The 23,537-nt window shown below is 41.7% G+C and overlaps 1 protein-coding gene across 11 annotated transcripts in view; it reads right to left on the bottom strand.

Annotated features, from left to right (window-relative positions):
- Window positions 1–23,537, bottom strand: part of adgrl2b.1 (adhesion G protein-coupled receptor L2b, tandem duplicate 1) — a 100,604-nt gene that overhangs the window by 9,423 nt on the left and 67,644 nt on the right. For 8 of the 11 annotated variants that reach the window (XM_084912948.1, XM_084912949.1, XM_084912947.1 and 5 more), the window contains 12 exons: window positions 23,054–23,237; window positions 21,349–21,471; window positions 19,471–19,676; window positions 19,028–19,201; window positions 17,662–17,871; window positions 15,007–15,227; window positions 14,178–14,244; window positions 11,969–12,060; window positions 10,531–10,699; window positions 8,475–8,603; window positions 7,305–7,401; window positions 6,107–6,232 (listed from right to left, as the gene is read on the bottom strand). In XM_084912948.1, coding sequence (XP_084769074.1) covers window positions 6,107–6,232; window positions 7,305–7,401; window positions 8,475–8,603; window positions 10,531–10,699; window positions 11,969–12,060; window positions 14,178–14,244; window positions 15,007–15,227; window positions 17,662–17,871; window positions 19,028–19,201; window positions 19,471–19,676; window positions 21,349–21,471; window positions 23,054–23,237 — 1,798 coding nt within the window. The remainder of the gene's footprint in view (window positions 1–6,106; window positions 6,233–7,304; window positions 7,402–8,474; window positions 8,604–10,530; window positions 10,700–11,968; window positions 12,061–14,177; window positions 14,245–15,006; window positions 15,228–17,661; window positions 17,872–19,027; window positions 19,202–19,470; window positions 19,677–21,348; window positions 21,472–23,053; window positions 23,238–23,537) is intronic. The other 3 variants (XM_084912952.1, XM_084912951.1, XM_084912950.1) reach the window with 1 other exon arrangement.

A 23,537-nucleotide genomic window follows, 5' to 3' on the forward strand; every position in this document is an offset into this window, starting at 1 on the left:
CAAGCGGGGCCGGGGTACTGTCAAAAGATATGGTGTCATGTTTACCTGCCTCACTCTCAGAGCTGTACATATTGAAGTTGCAGACAGTCTTGACACAGACTCCTGTATCAATGCGATTCGCCGTTTCATCTGCAGAAGAGGTCAAGTTACCATCATGAGGTCAGATAATGGCACAAACTTTGTGGCAGCGGAAAGGGAGTTGAGGGAAGCCATTCAAAGACTGGATAACGACAAAATTGAAAGAGTCCTACAACCAAAAGGTATAAAGTGGATTTTTAACAGCCCGGCTGCTTCACATCAAGGTGGAGTTTGGGAGAGACAGATTCGAACAGTGCGTCGAATTCTCAGCGCTCTCTTGAAGGAACAAGTGCCAAATGAAGATTGTCTTCATACGATAATGTGTGAGATTGAAAGCATCATTAATGGCAGACCTCTCACAAGCGTCACAGAAGACATAAATGACGTTGAAGCTTTAACGCCGAGCCATCTGTTGCTGCTTAAGTCCCAGCCCCTCATGCCTCCAGGTGTCTTCAACAAAAATGATGCATACACCAGAAGAAGATGGAGACAGGTTCAATATCTAGCAGATTTGTTTTGGACCAGATGGACTCGTGAATATCTTCCACTTCTGCAAGAGCGCCAGAAGTGGCTGAAACCGAGAAGAAACTTCACGGTCGGAGATCTTGTGCTGCTGGTGGACAGTTCTTCTCCACGCAACTCCTGGCTCATGGGGAGAGTGGTTGAGACGTTGCCAGACTCAAGTGGAACAGTCCGAAGATTGAAAGTAAAAACTAAAAGCAACATCCTGGAAAGACCTGTTAACAAGTTGTGTCTTCTGGAGGAGGCTTCATCCGAGCGATGAAGAGAAAGAATGTTTGTTCATGGACATTACAATTAGGTTGGCTCTTAATGATTAATGTGTAAGTTAGTAATTGTTTAGTTCTCTCACCTAACCAATTAGGGGCCGGATGATGTAAGAGCCAATTAAAGGTTAATTTTATTGGTACTGATAAAATGATTAGAGGAGAAATATACATGTTTGATGTTAAGAATATAATTTCTAGTTGATTTCAAAATACTGTTTGTTAAATGTATAGAATATAGAAGTGCGACATTCTAATGCGCTTTTTAGTATTTTGGGCTTCCGGCGCACTGTAATTACGTAGTTGGGGAGTCGGATAAGCTGGAAGCAACACATTTTTTGACCGAGTCTTGCCATGTAACTTAAAAGTTTCAATAAACATATATTTTTGCAAGAAAAGTACCTGGACTTGTTCGCGTTCAAATGCATGTTGCTGGACTGACTCCTAAAGGTGGTACAGAAGAGTGAAATAGAGACGGAGTGCCGCCGCTACAAGGACACAAAAAGGCGGTGGTGGTAATGGTGGAGGGATTATTAGACAGTTCTCTCAAAAGGCCCGACTTCCAGATTTGCATTTGTTTATGCTCAGCTGGGCGATTTTGTTGCAGACAGGTATTGTCTACCGGGAGAGTGGGTGAGGGAGGGAAATGATGTGAACAGAATTCAACTGGACACAGAGACAGCTGCACTCTGGGAAGCTTTCCAGCAGAGATTCATCCAAGATGTTCTCCTTACCAATTTTACAGCACCGGATGAGCATCTGTGGAGTATTACTGAGTATTAATACACTTTATAGTAAAAGACATGCTCATCTTTTTTGCAGGAGCTAAGTGTAATGACTCTAGCAGGGGAAATTTAGAATAAGCTTGAGTTAAACGTGACATTCTCTCGGCACTTATTTCATCCTTGGATGGTGATCTTCACACCGGGATTTGACATTTGTGTGTCGCGGTGCTGTCTTCTCTCCTCAAACTAGTTTCCATATGTAGATCCTTACATCCTTTTACTATTATTTTTTTGTCTTTTTACTTTCTGCTGTCCTCCTGTTTAAACTCAGCTCAGCAAAGCGGTCCTCTGCAGTGGGATATAAACTGTTTCTACAGGTAAAGTGGAGATTTAAGCTTGGACCCAAAATGATCTGCTAATTAAATATTGCCATTTTTACCTGCCTGCTCTGTTCTGGTGTTAACCTACAATTATCCAACAACGATTAAGCAGGTAAATATTTTAGGCCAATAAAGCAAATGCTGTCTGCACGCACACACACACACAGATACACGCACACAGTTTTGTGTTGAGCTGCTGCTCTGCTGCAGAGCTCCAGAGAGCAGGGCAAAAATATATATCACAAAAATGTCTTTGAGTTCCTGAACAGACATTTTATGGTCCCAACCCTGCTTCATTATCTCTAAGTGTGAAGTGCACTCATTGTGCTGCAAGCCAGTTTGCAGCACAAAACGAGAGCAGCAGCCGCAGCATGTTAAAGCTATATGTTACTGCATATCTTGCTCCTTATACACTTTTGCCATAGAGCTTGTATTTTTTTAAATATTCTCTTTTATCATCAAATGCGTGTGAATATCTGAGAGCTGTGACTCTGCCCGCATTGCGTCATGTGCTTCTGCTTTCTCCCCTTTGATTAGGTTTCCTTTGCTTTGCCAGTGAGGAACTAGGTCACCATAAACACTAACACAATTTACGCTCGGGTTTTTCTTTAAGTTAGCTAAACAGAATGCAAAGATCTCGTGTAAATACGTCGCTCGTAAATGGTATAAACGATCCGAATCGTCACCAAAAACCTTGCATTCAAGAGAGGGCAATTCTCTTATGACTGCTAAGTGGACGAGATAAGATAGCATTGACGTCTCGGAGTTTATCTCCCTCTGTGTTTACAAAGGAGAAAATTGCCTCGATAAGAACAAACAAAAATACAGAGAAGGTGTGAATGAAGAAGAACAAAGCGAAACCTTGTGTAATTATTCTCAACATTTCCATTCATGCTGTGTCACAACCGCAACCTCAACAGTTTCCATGTTTTTGGTGAATTTAGTAAACAGACTTAATGGAACAGTTCGACATTTTGAGAAATCGTTTCTGGCAGAGGCTTAAATGAGATGACTGGTACCACTCTCGGTATCTGTCTCTCAAATATGAAGCTGCAGTCGGGAGAGGGCAAGCTTAGAATAGCATAAAGACGGGAAGCAGGGGTAAACAATTAAGACAGCTCTGTTAAAAGAAAACAAAATCTGGCTACAGGCACCCCTAAAGCTCTCTGATAGACATGTGATATCTGAAATTATTATTATACATGCAAGAACTTTTGCTTAACTCTCTCTTAACCGGTAACTTCCTTTCTCCGCTCGTTGCCTGGAAACTGCTCAGATCAAAGAAAGAGCCGGCAGATGACCTGCCCCGAAGTGGCAAATTGTTGTTCTTGTATGGATTAAACAAATGAGATGGAAAGCGTTAATTAGTGTGTTTCCAAGTGCTGATAGATCGATGTTGTCACTGAAGGAACTCAGGCTGACTGTTTTGCCACAAAGACTGAAACCTGTTGTTCTTACACGTTTGCTTTTGCACAAATTCAACAGACAGGATAAAACCTGTTAATTAGTAAGTCTTGCACTTGCTGGTTGGTGGATTTTCTTATCATTTTGCGAGGCTAAGCTAGCCATTTCCATCTGTTTATACCACAGACTGTAGTTAAAAGATGGATGCAACCTCAGGGCTGTCCTGTCAAGTCTGTCCTGTAAAAAGTTCCGTGCATTGAATTTCATTGACTAATAATGTGCAAATATCAAAGAAAATGCCAGATGTAGCAAATATGATACCAATGAAATATACAGGGAGTGCAGAATTATTAGGCAAATGAGTATTTTGTCCACATCATCCTCTTCATGCATGTTGTCTTACTCCAAGCTGTATAGGCTCGAAAGCCTACTACCAATTAAGCATATTAGGTGATGTGCATCTCTGTAATGAGAAGGGGTGTGGTCTAATGACATCAACACCCTATATCAGGTGTGCATAATTATTAGGCAACATCCTTTCCTTTGGCAAAATGGGTCAAAAGAAGGACTTGACAGGCTCAGAAAAGTCAAAAATAGTGAGATATCTTGCAGAGGGATGCAGCAGTCTCAAAATTGCAAAGCTTCTGAAGCGTGATCATCGAACAATCAAGCGTTTCATTCAAAATAGTCAACAGGGTTGCAAGAAGCGTGTGGAAAAACCAAGGCGCAAAATAACTGCCCATGAACTGAGAAAAGTCAAGCGTGCAGCTGCCAAGATGCCACTTGCCACCAGTTTGGCCATATTTCAGAGCTGCAACATCACTGGAGTGCCCAAAAGCACAAGGTGTGCAATACTCAGAGACATGGCCAAGGTAAGAAAGGCTGAAAGACGACCACCACTGAACAAGACACACAAGCTGAAACGTCAAGACTGGGCCAAGAAAAATCTCAAGACTGATTTTTCTAAGGTTTTATGGACTGATGAAATGAGAGTGAGTCTTGATGGGCCAGATGGATGGGCCCGTGGCTGGATTGGTAAAGGGCAGAGGGCTCCAGTCCGACTCAGACGCCAGCAAGGTGGAGGTGGAGTACTGGTTTGGGCTGGTATCATCAAAGATGAGCTTGTGGGGCCTTTTCGGGTTGAGGATGGAGTCAAGCTCAACTCCCAGTCCTACTGCCAGTTTCTGGAAGACACCTTCTTCAAGCAGTGGTACAGGAAGAAGTTTGCATCCTTGAAGAAAAACATGATTTTCATGCAGGACAATGCTCCATCACACGCGTCCAAGTACTCCACAGCGTGGCTGGCAAGAAAGGGTATAAAAGAAGAAAAACTAATGACATGGCCTCCTTGTTCACCTGATCTGAACCCCATTGAGAACCTGTGGTCCATCATCAAATGTGAGATTTACAAGGAGGGAAAACAGTACACCTCTCTGAACAGTGTCTGGGAGGCTGTGGTTGCTGCTGCACGCAATGTTGATGGTGAACAGATCAAAACACTGACAGAATCCATGGATGGCAGGCTTTTGAGTGTCCTTGCAAAGAAAGGTGGCTATATTGGTCGCTGATTTGATTTTGTTTTGGAATGTCAGAAATGTATATTTGTGAATGTGGAGATGTTATATTGGTGTCACTGGTAAAAATAAATAATTGAAATGGGTATATATTTGTTTTTTGTTAAGTTGCCTAATAATTATGCACAGTAATAGTCACCTGCACACACAGATATCCCCCTAAAATAGCTAAAACTAAAAACTACTTCCAAAAACATTCAGCTTTGATATTAATGAGTTTTTGGGTTCATTGAGAACATGGTTGTTGTTCAATAATAAAATTATTCCTCAAAAATACAACTTGCCTAATAATTCTGCACTCCCTGTATATTCATGTATGCAAATTCATTTTTTGCACTTCTCCCACTTTTGATTAAAGCTGCTGTTGCTCCCTTCAATCCTCCGCCCCCCTTTCATCAAATTAGCTTTTAACCTAAGCCTAGCGTCATCCATGTCGAACTATGTGATGTTGGGAGGATACGAGTATGTTTGCTCTGGTTACAGATCCTTTATGCGTAGCCAAATACCTACACAAAAAGACACAAACATGGTACTGTAAAACAAGCCCTATGGAGGCTGCTGCCTTATTTTGGAGTGAAAAGTGATCATATGGGGCTAAGTTTTAGCTAACGCTAACTTAGCTGGGACAGCGCCGCCATAGGCTATATAAGTATAGATTTTACATTTATGGTTAAACCAAACTCGTGTGCTGACATCCACCCATCAGCCATAGCAGTCGTACCCACAGTGTAAATAAAATTAATTTTGCACAGTAGTTACGAAGGGTAGTTTTTTATGCTAGCGTGTAAGCTTTTTTTCTCCTGCTCTTCATGCTAAGCTAAGCTAACCTGTTGGTTTTCCAATTATAAGAGATAAAACATTAAAATTAGCAGGCTTTCTAGTTGCAAGCTGGTGGGGTTTCTTTTGTTTCTCTTGTTTTTGTTTTTTTTACAATGCCAAGCTGTCTGTTTCTCTCTAGTTTCACTCTTTTTGCTGAAATAAGCTAGCTTTGGGGTTGACTGGCAGAAATGAAAGCCGTTACAATCCTTTTGTTTGTCATTCATCTAAAAATGAGCAACTGAATGAAACATAATGTTGCTTTAAAAATAAAAGGAAAAGCAAAAACAAAACAAAAAAGCAGATAAATTGCAGAAGAATAAAGGTGGAGGGCGGATGTGCACCTGGGGAGTGAAAAGCCGGTGGAGAGGGGGTGTTGCACACCACGGTTTCTGCCAGAAGGTTGTTATAAGGGTTAGTGTCGTGGGTTCGAAGGAGAGGGTTAGTTAGGAGGTAGTTGCCAGTCATCCCTGAAATAACAGGAAGAGAGAGACAGAGAGGGAGAAAAATTAGGAGGGGTGGAAAAAGCAGCTGAAGAAGAGAGCCTGAGTCATTGAATCTCATGGTCTGTGGTTATATGTTGGTTAGCTGTCCACATAAACAACGGAGCTGACGTTCACTGTCCAGAATCTCACACTGCAGAAGATTTACAGCCTGCGATCCGTCTGCCTTCTATTATGGACAAGGCAGCCATAGAAACGCCGGTCAAAGCAAACCATTATCCAAACAGTCATCTGCTCTAACTGACAAACAGTATTACTGCGACAAGTGTCAACCAAAAAAGCATAGCTGCACAATCAACTGCTGTGTTTATATGGAACTAATTCATCTAAACAAACTCGTTCGGTTGAGACAGAAAACGAAACACGTCTAAGTGGCGCGTTGTGACCATGTCACAGCATCCCCATCATCCTCAGCATGCTTGTGTATATCTTTAGGAATGCAATAACCATCCCCTAAAAAAAATAAATAAATAAAAATAAAAATATATCCAAACTAATTGAGAATTAGAGCCAAATCTGTGCTGGCACTGTCTGCAGCCTGAGCTTCATCATGCTGGGATCAGTCCAAAACCTGCTCTGACCTCAGCCTGACTTTGCTCGTCTCCCTCCCCTGCTTTCATGCTGACAATCACCCCAGGATGAAGATGATTTAGAGGGCTGCTGCGCAGTCAGTCTCTCCGCTCAGGGTCGTTATTTGAACTCAAGTCCTCGTCTATAACTTTTTATGCCAGACTAAATATCGCACCTCCTTTCTGTCACTATTTTTTCCCCTCCGTTCAGAGGATCCCGGCGAGCAGGAGCGTAGCGGAAAAAGCTCTGAACTTAAGATACACAAGTAACATTTAATGCTATTTTTTGATTGCTTGGCGCTAAGAGAACGGCGGCATTAAATCGGGTCTTATCTTACTCCTTTCTGAGCTGCCACATAGCCAGGTGGGCCGCATCCATTGATGTGTTTATTGTGAATTCAGAGCTTCATCACAAAGAGAATGGCGTATGTGTCTCGTCTGGCGGTGGCGAAGGAGAGATGGCTGCTTACCCTGGTTGAGTGTGGAGGTGCTGTTTATGTCTCCTGAGATGAAGGAGGACTCTGACTGCTTCCTCACAGTGTCGTTCCACATCCGCCTGATGCGGCTCTGGGTTGAGAAAAAAGGCAGCCACTGATCAGGACTCAACACGGCGCGACTTTTATTGAAGGCTTTTTTGCCCCAAACGGTTGAGTGGCTATGCGAGTTTGTGCTTCAAACCTGCACTTGTACACCAAAAAAAAATCCAGCTCATTCACCGCTTGATGACATGTTTGTGTTCGGGTACAACAAAGCTCTTCACGTGCTATTGATCCAACCAAAAATGGATACGCTGAGAGTCTTACGGTTTGTAATTTGAGAGATCGGCCCTGAGCAGCATTTTTTTTTCTTTTTTCTTCAGATGCTAAGAGCAGGAGCATCCGCCAAATTCCCAGAGGTGCTCTTAAGATAGCTCTCACAAAGACAAGAAAGAAGATATTACCACATGCATGTATCTGGGTTTTTTTTTTTTGTTTTTTTTTTACAATTTTCAAATAGGGTCTACCTACGGCCACGATAAAACACATATGAAAGAAGCACTGGGTGTAAATGTCTTTTCGGGATTTTAAAAAGGAAAGATTTCTTAACACAAGCGACAAGAAAACTTCAAGTCCATCCTTTGATCACTAACATTTAACATTACACAGCCGAACAATCTGAAAACTACACTTAAGCTACAATGTGAAGGCTGAAATGTGACATAAAGCACTGCACTCTGTTACATTTCTATTTCAATGCCCAACCTCTGTAGAGAAGTTTGGCTTTACAGAAGAAAGTGTGAATTTAGCGTTTGAGAATCCTTTTCAACACTTTTATATTTTCAATCAAAAGATAAGAGTGTGTTACTTTGTCTCTCAAACTTCACACCTTGTCTGTACTCATGGAAAAGCACTCAGCCTGAAGGCCATTTGTAGCTCAGTCTTAAAAATGGCTTAGAGTCTATATATGTTTAAGAAAACAGGGCTAAATACTTTGTTTTATTTTGGCCTTCAAAAGTGCAAAAAGGTAGCAAAAAATACTTTATGAAAAGCCTGTAAAATGTTCAGTAATTAATGAATTACTCATTCTCTGCGGTGCAGTCCATTTTAAGGTACAGTTCTCTAAATCCCAAACCTCGATATGCCAGATTCTCTGGTGTGTACCTGAGTAGCGGACGAATAGCGGGCCGTGGATCGAGACGTGGCTGTTTTGGCTGAGCTGTGGGAACTCTCAGATGGCAGCGCCCCGCAGCACTGGGACTGACGGAAACATTTGCTGTACTCTTTGCGTACCTGCAGAGGAATAAAAGATCAGGACAGACTCATCATACAGACACAGACAGCAGCCCCCCCGCCCCCCGAGAGATGCAAATCCCAAATCTTTATCAAATGCCATCCAGCTGACAGCAGTTTAAATGTCATATGTGTAAGGGCAGGAATAACAAACAGTGTGCAGCATATTGCAATATTGTAGCAAGAAAGCACTTTGACATGAGTGTTGCTACGTATGAATATATGAAATACCAGTAAAAAAAAAAAAAAATTAAAAATGCTCCTATAAAGAAATACAAATAGCCACACCTGGAATCTACTTTAGATTCAGTGACAAGCAGGCAAATCTTAGCTTACATTTTTAGAAAATTCCCCCTTTTAGAAAAGGGGAAACAATTACTGAATGTTTCCTCTATTTAAAAAAAGACAATTATAGATCACAGTTAACACACATATTGTTCTGTCTCTACAGCAGTTTAAAATGAAATTAATTTATTACCACAGAGGACAAAGAAAGGCAAAAAAATATCCTGACATTTGAAAACCTGCAACAAGCTGTTCATATTTGTCCTAAAAAAGTAACTATAAACCAACTGTGCAATTAGTTAACTAGTTAATATCTCCTCGCTAATTTCCTGCCAATCAACTAATCACTTAGAGTGATTAATTATTAATAAAACTTATTAATAGACTTGTTTAAGTAATTCTCTTCCTTTAGTTTACAAAATGAGAGAAGACAACTCAAATCATAGCTGTCACAATGTTGGACAATTAAAAGCTACTTTCAGCTGCTCCCTTATTCACAGCGGGTAACCACAGCAGGTAACTGAACATGTTTGATTTGGCAGTTTTACAGTGGATGCCCTTTCTGACTCAATCCCAAAGGCCATTTGTCTCTATGGTTGGAAATGAGTAAACCGCAACACAACGAAGCCACAAAATGTGGAGATACCGGGGACTGAACCCAGGGCCTAATACACTCTACCACTGAGCTACATCCCCACACAGATGCTGGGAGTGCAATTATCGTGACTAAACCAATTCCCGCATAAATATTGTATATTTGTCACATGTTCATGTTTCAGATTATCAAAGAAATTAGACAAAGATAATTAAAGTAAATACAAACGGTGATTTAATTTATTAGAAAGCCATCCAAACCTTCCCAGTCTTCTGTAAAAAAGTATTTTTCGGCAGTCCACAGAATATCTTCCCTTGGTCATTTTTTGACGAATGTGAGACGAGCCTTTGTGCTCTTTTTGGTCAGCGGTGATTTTCTTCTTGGAACTCTCCAACTGTTAAATCATGAACTCTGACCTTTACTGAGACAATTGAGGCCTGAATTCTTCAGATGTTGCTCTGGGGTCTTTTGTGACCTCCTGGATGAGCCGTCGATGCACTCTTGGAGTAATTTTGATAGGCTGCTGTTCCGCGTTTTCTCCATTTGTGGATAATAATGGCTCTCACTGTGGTTCACTGGCATCCCAAAGCATTAGAAGTGGCTTTGTAATCCTTGGCAGACTGATAGATGTAAGTGCCTTTGCTTGTCTGCTGTTTCTTTAGATCTGACCGTAATGTTTGGCTTTCTAAGATCTTTTAGCTTACTTGACATTGTCAGGCAGGTTCTATTTAAGCAATTTCTTGATTCAACAGGTCTGGCTTTCCAAAATATTTTGGTAAATCAGAGTTAATTCATGATTTAATAAGGGGGGCAATTACTTTTTCCACATAGGCCCAGCTAGTTTTTTTCCACTTAATAAATGAAATCATCATTTAAGTGCATTTTGTATCAACTCGGGTTGTCTTTGTCTAATATTAAAATTTGTTTGACAATCTGAAGCATGTAAATGTGACAAATACGCAAAAAGCTAAGAAAAGGCAAACAGTTTTTCACCTTACTGTTAATCTATTTTACAGCATATCTGAGACACAGAAGGACAAATCTTACTTTTTTCTGCAGCAGGCAGTGAAAGATGAAGATGAACATCCCTTGCAGAGTGTTGAAGATGGTAAAGAGGTAAGCCATCACTATAGAGGACTCATTGAGAAAGAACAAGCCAAAGGACCACGTCAGCCCCAAAAGACAAAGTAGAGCAAAGGCTCCTAACACCCATGACCTGCAAAAGACAGGAAAGAGCAACATTAAAACAGCAACAAATCCTAAATTCCCTGCTTCTCCACTCCTGGACAACACCCTTTTGAAACACCGTTTTTTTGGCTTGTAGACAATTTGCACTAGTGGTGGCAAAGTGTAAAAAGGCTGATACAAATTTTGCAGACAGCGCACGTTCACTGTCTGACAGTTAGGAAATTTCCTTGGTCTTCCTCTGAATTGTTGTCTAACAAGACTGCAAACACAGCAGGATTTTCCTTGGTGGTTTCCAGAATATAAGATAACTCGACAGTCAGTTTCAGTGACGATGCCTGGTCGTTACTGACACACAAGAGAGAAGTAAGGCATCCCCAGAGAGATACCACGAGCCTGGAAATAAATGGGACAACGGCATGTTGTCGGTGGGAGAAAAATCACAGTGAACAATGTTGAAAATGACGCCTAATTCTGCTTGCTATCTAGTGCAGCGAAGATATTATTTCATTGTTTAACAAGTTCCTAAATTTGAGTCAGAGACCAAATTCATAGCAGATTCAAGTTGGACCATAACAGTTAATGACTACTGAGTACTTATTATAATGTGAGAAATCCAGCATCCATAAATGTGAGCTTTGTCTGTGCAAAAAAATCCAAAAATCAGTTCAATGCCTTATCTTGGGTTTGGACCAAAATCAGAGTGAATGTCTTTGAATCAGACACCCACATAACATATGTTGGCCTGCCCTCAAACATATTGTTGAGCAAGAATCCAGGCACAGAAACGGTCAGAGGCTTTCGTCTTTTCACAACCAAACGCAGCAGACAGGAAACGAAAACACCGAGGCCCCCCTGTTTTTGTTTTAAAACTTCAAATCTGCAAAGATTGCGGTTGAATCCGCCTTTCAAAGAAGCCTATAAACTATGCCAGCACAGGAGCAAAAAGATACAAAGGTCAGAATTGCAGTTATGAAGAAATAAAAAAAAAAGGCAATATACCCCAGCGTAGCGCAAATACAGAAATCATAAAATGAACTAAAAAGGCACCACCTACGGACTGAAATAAAATCTAAAGGGAAAATTACTGGTCTGGTCGGGTTTAAGAGAGGAGAAAATCAAATAAACGTGTAGGTCAGAAGCTGCTTTTGAAATTTCAGGAGGTAGGCAAAAGAAGTAATGGTGCATATTATTTTTCTTCCCACTCCCCCCGCTCAGCAAACACAGGCACACTCTAACAGCAAGCAGCCACAGCTCAGCCTCCTTATCGACTAGAGTGACACCCCCCCGCCCCCCTCACCTTATACCCCCGATCCTGGACGAGTCAGGTTTCATGGAGGTGGAATGCTTCACCATCTTGTACATGGTCACCACCAGGAAGATGACATTGACCTGTCAAAACAGACGTCACATAAGGGTTAACAGAACGCATTTAGGTAGTCATGTGATTCCTGCTGTTACCACCAACGAATGGAGCAAGTGCTCTGATCCTTTACTGTCGCGCTGACCTTGTGTTTGATTTCTTTAATTTTATATATGCAAATAGAAATATTGAAATTAAAAAGTAGTCAGTGCAGAAAACAGCTCCCTTAACATTTTCAACCAGAATATTTTTTGAAGCTATTCTCTCGCTGGCTCCGTGGCGTGTGTCAACACAAACACACCTTTACCGAGAGGAATATGAAAATTTAATGCCTCTGTGCAGATCACAAAGTACATTGACTTTCAAAGAGGAAAAACAACTGTGAGAGGTTATCGCCTTGGTCTGCTTCACACAGCTTCGATATTCAACATCGGCTACATTCGAAATTTCTCCCTCATGTTTGTCATTACAGCTGATTCCAAACACAGAGTACAAATCCACAAAATAAGGGACGTATATCTGATGGAACAGATCTAATACAGTGCAGGCAAGAGCGCCGGGAGAGAGAAAAAAAGTTAAATCTAGTGGGGAAAGTATAGAGTTTGAATGTCATGTTTTAAAAACAAGCTTCACCGAGGCCAGGAAAAAAACATTTAAGTGATTCAAGCCATACATCCAGAAAGAGACATCCTGAAAGCATCGAAACCTATCTCTAACTCTCTAAGCACTGCAGGCCCTGTAGCCACAAAGGGAAAGGGAGGAGATGCACTTCAATTTGGCACGATACCACATTCAACCTTTGAAATGTACTTCTGTTAATATTCAACGAAAAACAAAAAAGAAAAAATGGATCTGGACTCTTATCACATGAAAAACTTCTACCCTCAAAAACCTGCTCCGGGCGTGCATTTTTCAAGCGCACCTGAGCGCATCGAGCGTGAACGGCGGATAATAAAAGGCACGAGTTGGCATAAAAACGGACCCCTAATGATCGAGATGTAGTGCTCTCCAGTTTATCAAATATTTCAGTTTCAATTCTCATTCACAAATCAGCGGCAAGATCCCCGTCATTATCCCGCGTGAACGCATCCCGAGAACACAGGCGGCAACAAAAGCAGGGTCCTAAATGGAAACAAAGAGGCTGTGAGTGGAACGCAGATGGAAACCAACAACAGCGGCGTTGAGAAAGATGGAAGAAAAAGGAGTGGCTAAACAGACAGAAAGAGGCTTTTAGATCACAACTTAGAGTAATGCCGTGTTTTGTCTCCCAGCCACAGGGGCCGATTTACGTCTGCTTGAGTCGAGAGGCTGGAGATGCATTTAACACAGCTGTAAGTGGTGACACAGATACGATGAGACAGACAGCGAGGAATGGAGTAAAGGGGGCACTCTGCAGAAAGATGAGGCGAACTGCATGTGCCATCTAAAATTTGTACTTCCCTGCCAAATCAAGAGCATATAACAGGGGCTGCCTACACGGGGTCTGGCGTGCATCTACAGCCTATGGACAGATTTACATACGTGTTACTATATACGCCTATATGGATAAGCGCTCTGGGTCTGCTTAGGTCATGCTGAATGCGTGCATGTGATGCGCACACGTTGTGCGTGTGTCTATGCGCATGGCGAACACCCAGCGCCGTGCATGAAATATTAAAAGGTGAAGATGGAGATGTCCGCGCTCTAGGATTGGCTGGGGATGCGTCATAATCCTCAGCAGGGCTATGAGCTGTGGTAATAGTTGTCTGGCCCACCCACTCATTACTTCCATGTTCACCACCCCATCCCCACCCCCCGCCACCATCACCCTTGTTTTCCCACTGAGCAAATGACCTTCATGCCTGAAACGATTTCTCCTCCTGATTGCAGCAGGGGAGTATTCTCTAGATGTACAGCAAGGACCAAACAGCTTCAAGTTGTTGCCGCTCACCAATTCTGATTTCAGAGGATTTCATAGCTGAGTGGACACTGATGTCCTCGTGTCAGCTATAATGGGACCACTTTCCTTTCATGCAAATTGATCTGAGAAAGCAGTGCTAAGAGGCTGCCAGCACAGACGGAGAGAGAGAAATCTATAAACTATTCTCTGAGCTTTTCTTTCAAAGAACAAAAAGTTATCACACGCGTGCACAAATTTACAACTTACCACAATTATGAAGGTTACAGGTCCGATGAAGCTCCAGATGAAATGGTTGTCGACTCTTAACCAGCACCTATAGGGTGCAAAAGGTGGTGTTCAGTTCATTAAATCGTCTCTTTGTGAAAACAAAGTTGCTTCTCATTGATCGGAGCCCAGCAGAGCCGGCTGCATGATAGGCCGCAGCAACAGAATAGAAACTCCTTTGACCGCAAGGAAGAAAACCCGACCTTAAGGGAGTGCTGGCCTCGTGCCATGAGAAGCTGCAGTGTAAAAGCCAGTGGTTACTGGACTCATGACTTCACAGTCTGCAAATGTCTACAAATGTGGGATATCTGTGTGTATGTAAGAACAGTAAACATTGTAATGTAGACAGTTTAAGAATGAATTGCACCTCAGCCCACGTTTATCACCGGTAAACAGAATGGAAAATAGAGTCTGAAAAAGGCGGTTTACTTAAATTCCATAAATTAGAGAGGACTCGCCGTTTTACAAATCATAAAGCTTGCTGCTTGGATGAAGACCAGCAGAGGAGTGCATAAACTTTTAACTGACATGGGCGGCAATTATCCACATCCACAAGACTAAAAACCCAGCGAGCGAGTGCAGCTAGCCAGCACATTCATTAATGCAGCTACTTTGCTCACAGCCTCTTCTTTTAGCAATGACAGGCTGTAAATTTGCAAGGGGGCCAGAGGTGGACTACTCTTTGTGATATTACTATCATTAGCACATACAGTACATGCTGTGTGGGTGTGTCGCAGTGGGGAGAAGGGAGGACTAAAGCTTGTGATATTTATCCCGGGAAGAAGAGCCTCTGCAAAGATCCCACACTTACGCCCGCTGAGTGCCGTAGCTTCTGTAGTCAATGGCCGCTGAGATGCCCACCACCACGGCTGGGATGAGGTACCCAGACATGTAGTAATACTTCCTGCGTGAAAACTCGCTCTCAAACACCTCGACCAGCATGAGGTACAGCTGCACGCCCTCCAAACACATCCACACGAACGCGGCCAGGAAGCAGAAGTGGAGAACTCCAGCGATGATGGAGCAGACCAGCTGATGAGAAAATACAAGCAGACGTTACACGCAGAGGTAAAAGGACAGTGAAAGAGCTAATTTTACTAAACCCTGCGCCTTGGATGAACACGCTTCCCTCCCTGCTGCTTTGGAAAGGTTTATTCATGCAGTCAGCTTTCTGCTGTCTGGGCTGAGAGGAATTCAGAGTGTCATAACAGCAATCAAAACAACCATAATAAATGTGTAATTCTATACTACAAAACACTCCTGACCCGGATGACCTTACCCTGCGAAACCTGTGGAACCCCCTGATGGTGACCTTACCTTGTGCTTTTGCCAGCACTTTCCACACACCCTCCATGTTTTTATCATTATTTTTCTGTACTGAAAATAAAAGTCAAAAGATAAATAAATAGAAAGATTTTTTTCCCTTTTTCATTATTACCAAAAATGACTTGTCTATAGTATTTAACACAAATCTGTATGTTTTTGCTTTAGAAGGGTGGTTAGTTTAAGTTAGTCTAGTTATTTATTTTTATTAAGACAGGACTAGATGTTTGCAGATGTATGCTAGCAGATTTCTGCATCTTTTAGCTGAAAATGTTTGGTTTTTAGTCCACAGCTTTATTGTTGTCATTTGTGGGATCAGAAATGTGCCTTAGTAAGGCCAAATACATGCTGCACACTCCTATATATGATGAAGTGACGCTTTTAGCAGCTTAATAACACTTTCACTGGGAGTCAGTGGAGACCAAACCAGAGCTAAAAGCATAGCAATGATTGATAATTATTACCTTTATCTTTTAGATGGATGTTAACTGATGCAAAGATTAAGCTTTTTAACATGTTTTGAGATACACATTTCTGTCAAAGTTTGAAATTAAGAAGCTACATACTCAGTGAGTAAAGATGTCTTTTAGTCTTTTTATATAAAAAATATCTAGCAACAAATCAGCTTCATAAATATCAGAATCAGATGTTTGGAGGTACTTTCATTTTTCTATCGATCAAATAGTTCAAACACTCATTTTTCACACTTTATTAGGATTTAAAAATCTGCATCTTCCTCCTATAAATGTAACAGATTCCACAGATCTCAAAGTATCCGTTGAGGTTTCTCGCATGATGTCACATGCACATTTCTCAAGAGTGTAACATGTGTGGTTTCTGGCTGTCAGGTGAAATCGATCACAAAGAGGATGCTGCACCAAAAATCTCCTTGTGTTAGCTGAGGTATGACTTTTGCTTTGAAGGCAAACGTTCTCCATTTCAAGTTTGTGTCGAGCTTCTTCCAAGTCTCACTGCTGCTCAGCTTTTAGTTAATGAGTGTTTGCAGACAAGTTGGCATCTCCCATGAAAACTACAGGTAACCGCAGCAATGTGAGACCAGAGCAAACACCGACCAGGAGAGAAATATAAACTTTTTTTTCCCCCAAGCAACCAGTTTCTTTATTCCCCTTTTAAGCTAGTAAACAAAACAGAAATATTTTTTTAAATAAATCTAAATACTTCTGAGATAGGTGAGTGTGAGAGAGAGAGATTAAGCTGTACCTGACTGTGGACCTGATTCAGTGTAAATCTGCAGGCCAACTGCAGCTAGCCAAGTCAAACCGCTCCTCCCTCATGAAAGCAGATTTTTCAGCTGCAAACTTGGTTTAAATTGAATATTCTGGAGGAATCTTACAGCAGACTAAATTTTTACATCCTCTTAAAATGATATGAAGAGTTATGTTCCAAAACCTAAACCTTAAAATTATAAAATGGTTAAATAATTCCTAAACAAAGCCTTTTATTTACCCAAAAGCTTTTATATTTATATTTTTGGGTTTACACCCTTTAACCTCTTGTGTTAGTTTTGCTCTCAACGCAAAGGAAGGCAAAGTTTCAACAACCAGTTTCCTCACAGCCGGGGGCAGGTCATTAACCAGCCTCCAGTTCTGTGTAACTGGATCTTTAGCAACCGACTTTCCCAGTGACTGACAGCAGCGTCCATTAACCACTCGCCAAAAAGTTGCGAATACACATTTTTGCCTCACGCTCGGTGTTTCCCAGATGGCCCCGGACTGTTCTCTAGGCCGGTGAAACTGGCGGGCAAAGTCACCATGATTGTCACACGTCCAAAGTGTTGCAAAAGTTAACATCCCATTGTTAGCAGTTACATGTTTGCAAAACCTCAACAAAAACATAAATAATTTCAGACATCTGTGATTAAATTACAGGAAGAATATTTGACTTCAAATAAATATGTTGCTGCCATAAAACTCCTGCTTTTAATATTTGCATTAAATTCTACCACTGGCAGACTCCTAATAGAAATATGATATTTTAATCTAATGTGGATTTTTTTTTGGTTTGCCACTTCAAAGGAAAACTGAAGGGAAAATTCAGGCGTACAAAAGGTTAATTACAGCAGATGAGACTATTAATCAGTAGTGTGAAATTGAAACCTTCTGCAGAGTCACTTCCACGGTACCTTTGGTTCTGTCATGTTGATGCCCACAAGAAAGAGAAGCTCGCCGATGAACAGGTTGAGGCACAGGTTTTTGTGAATGGTGTTGCGGTCACTCTGCAGACCTCTGAAGAAGCAGAAAGTGAAGAGGCTGATGGCCAGGCAGACCAGAGACACAGCAATGCCCATCCTGGTGATGACGGTGAGGAGAACCTCGTGCACGCTCCCGTCCCTCTGCAGACAAATAGAGAAAGCACGGACTGACTTTAAACTTTGCACCTCTCATTATAATGGGCAGCGTTTGAGCACGTAATGAGTGAAGCTGTGCTGGCCTAATGGGGACACATACGCACCCTGTATGTTGTCACTGAATGTTTAATCCTCGCTTATTACTGGGAAAGTCGCATCACCTTGCTGATATTAATGATTAGAGCCTCCACAACATGTTTTGGTATTCATATGACAACTTGACTGATTAAAACCACGCAACTATCCTTTAATCTTATTAGAGCTCATGAAGTTTCACGAGAAAGTGTTGCAGAAAGTGACATCAACAGAAAAATGCCACAAAAAGAGCTGTGAACATGTGGCATCCGCGTTCTCGCTTTGCGGTTGAATCACGCTGCGTTTCAGGAGGTCCAAAACTGAGCGTATTTCAAGATGGCCACCTGGCAAAAGTGAAAATAGCAGACACGACCATAAAAAAATATCACTCAAGGACATGGTGGCCTCAAAGTGAGCCAATTCCTCCTGTGATATTTGTAATTTTATTGAGGGCAGGAGTTACAGTTGAGGTGATGTGTAGGGGATCGGTGGGGCTAAGCCTAGCCTCAGGGCTCTGGTTTCAAGCTGTGGTTAAGGTTGAGGTTAAGACAGATGACAGGCATAGAGTTCATGAGTTGGGACGTATTATTAGACAAACCACAAACTTATCCTCTACATTTATTACTGGCTAGGTCCTCGCTGCACATGCTATTTATCATGTAATTGGATTGTAATTGCATTTCGCAACCAAATGGGTCCAACACCACTTCAAGAGGGGTGGAGACACAAGTTAAAGCTGAAGTTATGTTGTTTCCCATGATTCTCTGAGACATATGCACAGAGGGATATTAGACATGGATCACAGGTAGAACATAATTACTTCTGATAATGGTATGGCACTTCCTGACACAAACTCGCACTTTTAAAGCGACAGCCCTGCTGCCTTTTCTCTACTTCTCCCTTTCTTCCCTGCCCTTACCTTCTCCTCCAGCTTTAATCTAATTATCTCCACTGAAATGCCATTCTTGTTCTTGCCGCGTGTGCACAAATCTTTAAGTGAGACGGAAGAACGAGTAATTGAGACAGAAAAATAGCTTGAGCGAGCCACAAGGCGAGGGCCACTTACCACATTTCCCCGATGAGCCATGAGGATGGCAAAGTTGGTCAAGTGACTGCACGAGCAAGTGGTGTGGCTCTTATTGGTTTCCAGCAGTTTACAACCCTGAGTGGACCAGTATCCCATCATGCTCCTCTCTGAGTAATTCCAGAAGGAACAGTTGGGATTGTAATAATGTTCTTTCTGCAAAACACAAAAGCAGAGAGGGGAAAAAATTAAACATTTATGAATATGCGCTGTTAAAGCACGTCAGTCATGTGTTTACTTCTCCTTTTTTTTTGATTTAAAAAAAACGTAATCAATTATTTGTGAAGGAGAAAGATCAAAATGGTGCTAATCATCACTAACGGCACACGGTTTCTCCTTTACTGTAAAAGGTATCGCAGTCTATCCTGTTTTTTGACAGCCTGGCTCTATAGTGTGGTCAGGGTAAATCTCCGAGGGAGGCTTACATCCAGGTGCTCCAGTGTGAAGATCACGGGGTCTGCCACAAACACACGGCTCGACTCCTTTGTAATAGAGGCTGACAGGATGTGGGAGTTGACAGTGAGAGAGAGGTTGTGTTTGTTCAGGTCTCCCATTCCCCGCAATGTGGCATTTTCTGTGCTGAGGAACTGACCCAGGTGCTTGTAGAGTACAAATACCAGCTTGGCTACACCTATGACAAACAATAAGAAGTACAGCATTAGACATAATTTACAGTTATCTACCAAACAGTAATAATTCACTCCCCCAAAATAACACGGCTCACTGCATTTTATATAAAATATATAGATTGTTAAAACTGGTGCCTCGGCCAATGAACACATAGGATGTCGAGCCAGTTAGACTGATGAGGTGTACAACTCATCTGCCTGACTGTTGCAAAGCGCACTAGGCTTTACTCGTTACAGTGATAATTAAGATTAATTTTAAAATATGAAACATCTGATCCATGTTCTTCATGTTTTGCATGTTTTTAAAACTATTTTTAATGGCAACCTTAAGACTCTTCATTGCAAAATGATGTGCTTTCGCTGCGTTGCTCCAGCAACATCATAATTAATGTCCATTGTTGCCACTAACCGACCATGTCACTGGGAAAAGATAAGAGAAAGCCAAGTGCACATGGGAGACATTTGCCTTTGGGGCTTTTTGACCAAAACCATGATCTTTATCTAGACCAGGTAGTTTGGTTCAGCCTAACAATACTCCAACTGAAAGCCTCAACATTAACGTAAAAATCAAACAAAGATTAAAACTAATGAGCAGTGAGTTATGGTTATGCATACAACAAGCGTCCCAATCTCCTCTATTTAGTATTCCACCTCACCAGAAACCTCTGAAACATTTTAACAGAAGTTCTGTTTTCTGCAAAAGTGATCGTTACACTTTTTTCCCCCTTCCCCAAAATATCAAAATGTTAAGATTAGATCACTAATCTCAGATCTGCGCGTGTGTTTGTTTGTTCACAAACTCCTCCTAAGATCATCAGGAACATCTTAGGCCCCTGTAAGTCTTTTACGTAGTCACTGGTTCTTATCTATATCAGATATTATGATGTTATCATGCTTCCAAGCAACCACCGAGCAACAGGTTTTTTTAAGCCTTTATGCACCGTTAAAACCTTATGAAAGCATCCGATAGGTTTCATTTCAGGACAATAACATCTAATTTATGTCCACAAAACCTGAATTATACATGAATAGCAAATAGCTAAAATGCCCAGTGTTTAAGCTTTTAGCATTTATTGTGACTGGACAGCGGAAGTAAGACAGAAACTGGCAGAAAGACACACAGTAAAAAACCCTTGGGGCAGATTTGAACCCAGGCCTCTGCATGAGCCTTGCAGCACACAAGTCAACCGCTCAACCCAGTAAGCTAAACCAGCAGTCCTAGATGACACATAATTAAAAAAAAACAAAAAAAACCCCTTTGAGAACAAACAGGTCAAGCAATACTTCAGCATAGACATGCACAAACACATGAAACCGAAACAATGGTTGTTTTTGTTGACCCATATCCAAGGAGCATTGCCTTTTAGCATCGCTAATTCGTTCCAGGATTTATGCTAAGCTAAGCTAATAACCTCCTGATTATATTACCCCATACAGTGCAGCGTATGAGACTCATATTGTAACTCCCGGCAAAAAATAAATAAATCAATGAGCATATTTCACAAATGTCTTACTAATCCGATTCAGAATGCCTTAGCACGTAAAATCACTTTAAGGCATTATCCCAACTTAATTACCCAAATGAAAACAACTATGTGAATTAGGACATGGTTATGAACTACCATCGAACCATCTGATCAGCTAGGTGTTTCTTCTGCGGTGACGTTGTCTCACCGTTTTTGCTGTTGACTTTCACAGTGTTGGAAGACAGCTGAAGAGTCATTCCGCTCTTGCTCGTCTGTGGAAATCTGAAGTCTTGCACCTGCCCGTCGGTGCTTAGCACACACACCTCCAACACTGAGAGATGGCCGAGGTAAAAGGGAAAGCGACAGAGAGATTGAGAGAGGGGGAGATGTATTACTCATAGGCAACATTTGAGAAGCATTACATGGTGTTTAATAGAACTCTATCGCTCAGGCCCAGTGGGGTATGTGTAAAGACTCGAGGTTCATTGTACCAGTAACAGAATCCAGTCTTATTGGCAAAACCCCGTCGAGTGTCATTTACTTAAAAAACCATGTCACTAAGCTGTTGGCTGGCATTGTGAAAGCCTTGGAGGCAGGAGCGGAAGAAAAAATAACAACAAGGGCAACGATAGAAGATGAGCAAATTCAAGCACGCAGCCTACTGCGGCATGAATGTCAAATATTCATAGGATCAAAAATATCATTGAGCTTTTACTTTACTTTTTCTTTCCCCTGTGGGTTCAGATAACTCTGGGCCTCGACGAGCAAATCTCTGAAAATCCTCCAAATTCCTGCAGCCCCTCTCTCTGGTATGCCAGCTGCCGGGTGGTGCTCCCTTTGATGTATGAAATTATTAAAGGGTCAGGAGGACACACGTATCAGCACACTCCCTCCCATCAGAAACGGCCTCACTTCCTCAGATAGGTGGCTTCTGACAGACGGAGATGAGGAATTGTTCTCTAGCTGCTCCCCCCACCACCACTACCACCCGTCATCTACCTTTTAGCTCCCTTTCTCCCTTTTTTCCCCTCGCCCTGCCCTTGATACTCGCCCGGAGATGCCATTTGAGCTTCGAGGAAACTGCTAATTAGAATCAACAATCATTTTCGGCTTTTTTCGACTCTTTTAAGAGAGGTCAGGTAGGCTGTTCTCTGAGGTTTCGTCATATTTAGTTATGTTTTTTCACTGGAGCATTATCTATATTGTGCAGATAAGCAAGCACTTGACAAGCTCATAAAAACTGTCTGAATGCGGTGATTAAATGGCTAATGTGAAACATATTACACAATGTGTTAATCAGTGCTTTTGGTAAAGACAGAGCAACTAGTCCTTATCAGTTTGGCTAACTACTTATTAATGGGAAAGGCTTAGAGGGAACAGATAGAATGCCATGTGAATGGAGCAGTGCCATTCAATTGGTTTCTTTGTTTCCCCCCCAAAAGGTCTGGACAGTTCATCTGGCAGCACCCATTCAATGAGGTGACTTTACAATGCGAGAAAAAGATTAAAAATCAATGAGGTATAAGACAAAAAGGGTAAGTGGAGGACCATAACCATAGAAACAAAGAGATACGAGTAGAAATATGACAGTTCACTGCACACAGCTGACTTATATGAATGAGATCATGTTGATAATAAAGTGCCTGCCTTTGAGGGCAAATTAGCTTTTTTCCCCCTTTTTTTGAGTCAAATCTTTTCTTATGACGTCAGTGAAACGAGATGAGATGAGGCTATTTTCAAAATGACGCTCTTCTTAAAAATAGCTGCCTGAATGTGAGACAATTTTTACCGCTGTGTTTAAAACTATCTCCCTGAGACTGAAAAAAAGAAAGAAAAGAAAAGCCATCAACATCACAGACTGTGAATGATGGATGTGCACATGTGGTTTTCTCAGTTACTGGAGAGGAACTTACGGATATTCTCTGCGGGAACTTTCACGATGGCGGGCTCAATCAGGTTTTCCGCGAGGACAAACGCCCCTTCCTCCAGGGTATCCAGCAGCATCGTGGCGGCGTGCGTTTGTTCCGTGGAATTCATGTCTTTCCAGGATTTTAGAGCTTCCAGCCTCAAGAGGTTGTCAACAGTGTCCACAATCGCCTGTATCCATGGAGACAAGACAAATTTGTCAGCTTGCACTCCCTCCACCCCCAAATCATAACTTGAGTTTAATGACAAAGAGCAGGGACTGGAAAACAAATAATAATAATATTAAAAAAAAGATCACAAAAGCAAAATCATTCCAACTGAAGACATGAAGGTCAGAGAAAGCCATGGGTAGCTAAAATAATAATGACGATGGAATATTTAGTGTGTATTATTTAACATTCTGTTTAAAAAGAATAAAGCTAATCTGGGGAAGTCTCTCGTGGGCCAGCGTCTTTATTGAATGATAATGCA

Source organism: Perissodus microlepis, chromosome 18, assembly GCF_051167445.1.
Source record: "Perissodus microlepis isolate ML-2025 ecotype Zambia chromosome 18, ASM5116744v1, whole genome shotgun sequence".
In the NCBI taxonomy this organism is placed as follows: domain Eukaryota; kingdom Metazoa; phylum Chordata; class Actinopteri; order Cichliformes; family Cichlidae; genus Perissodus; species Perissodus microlepis.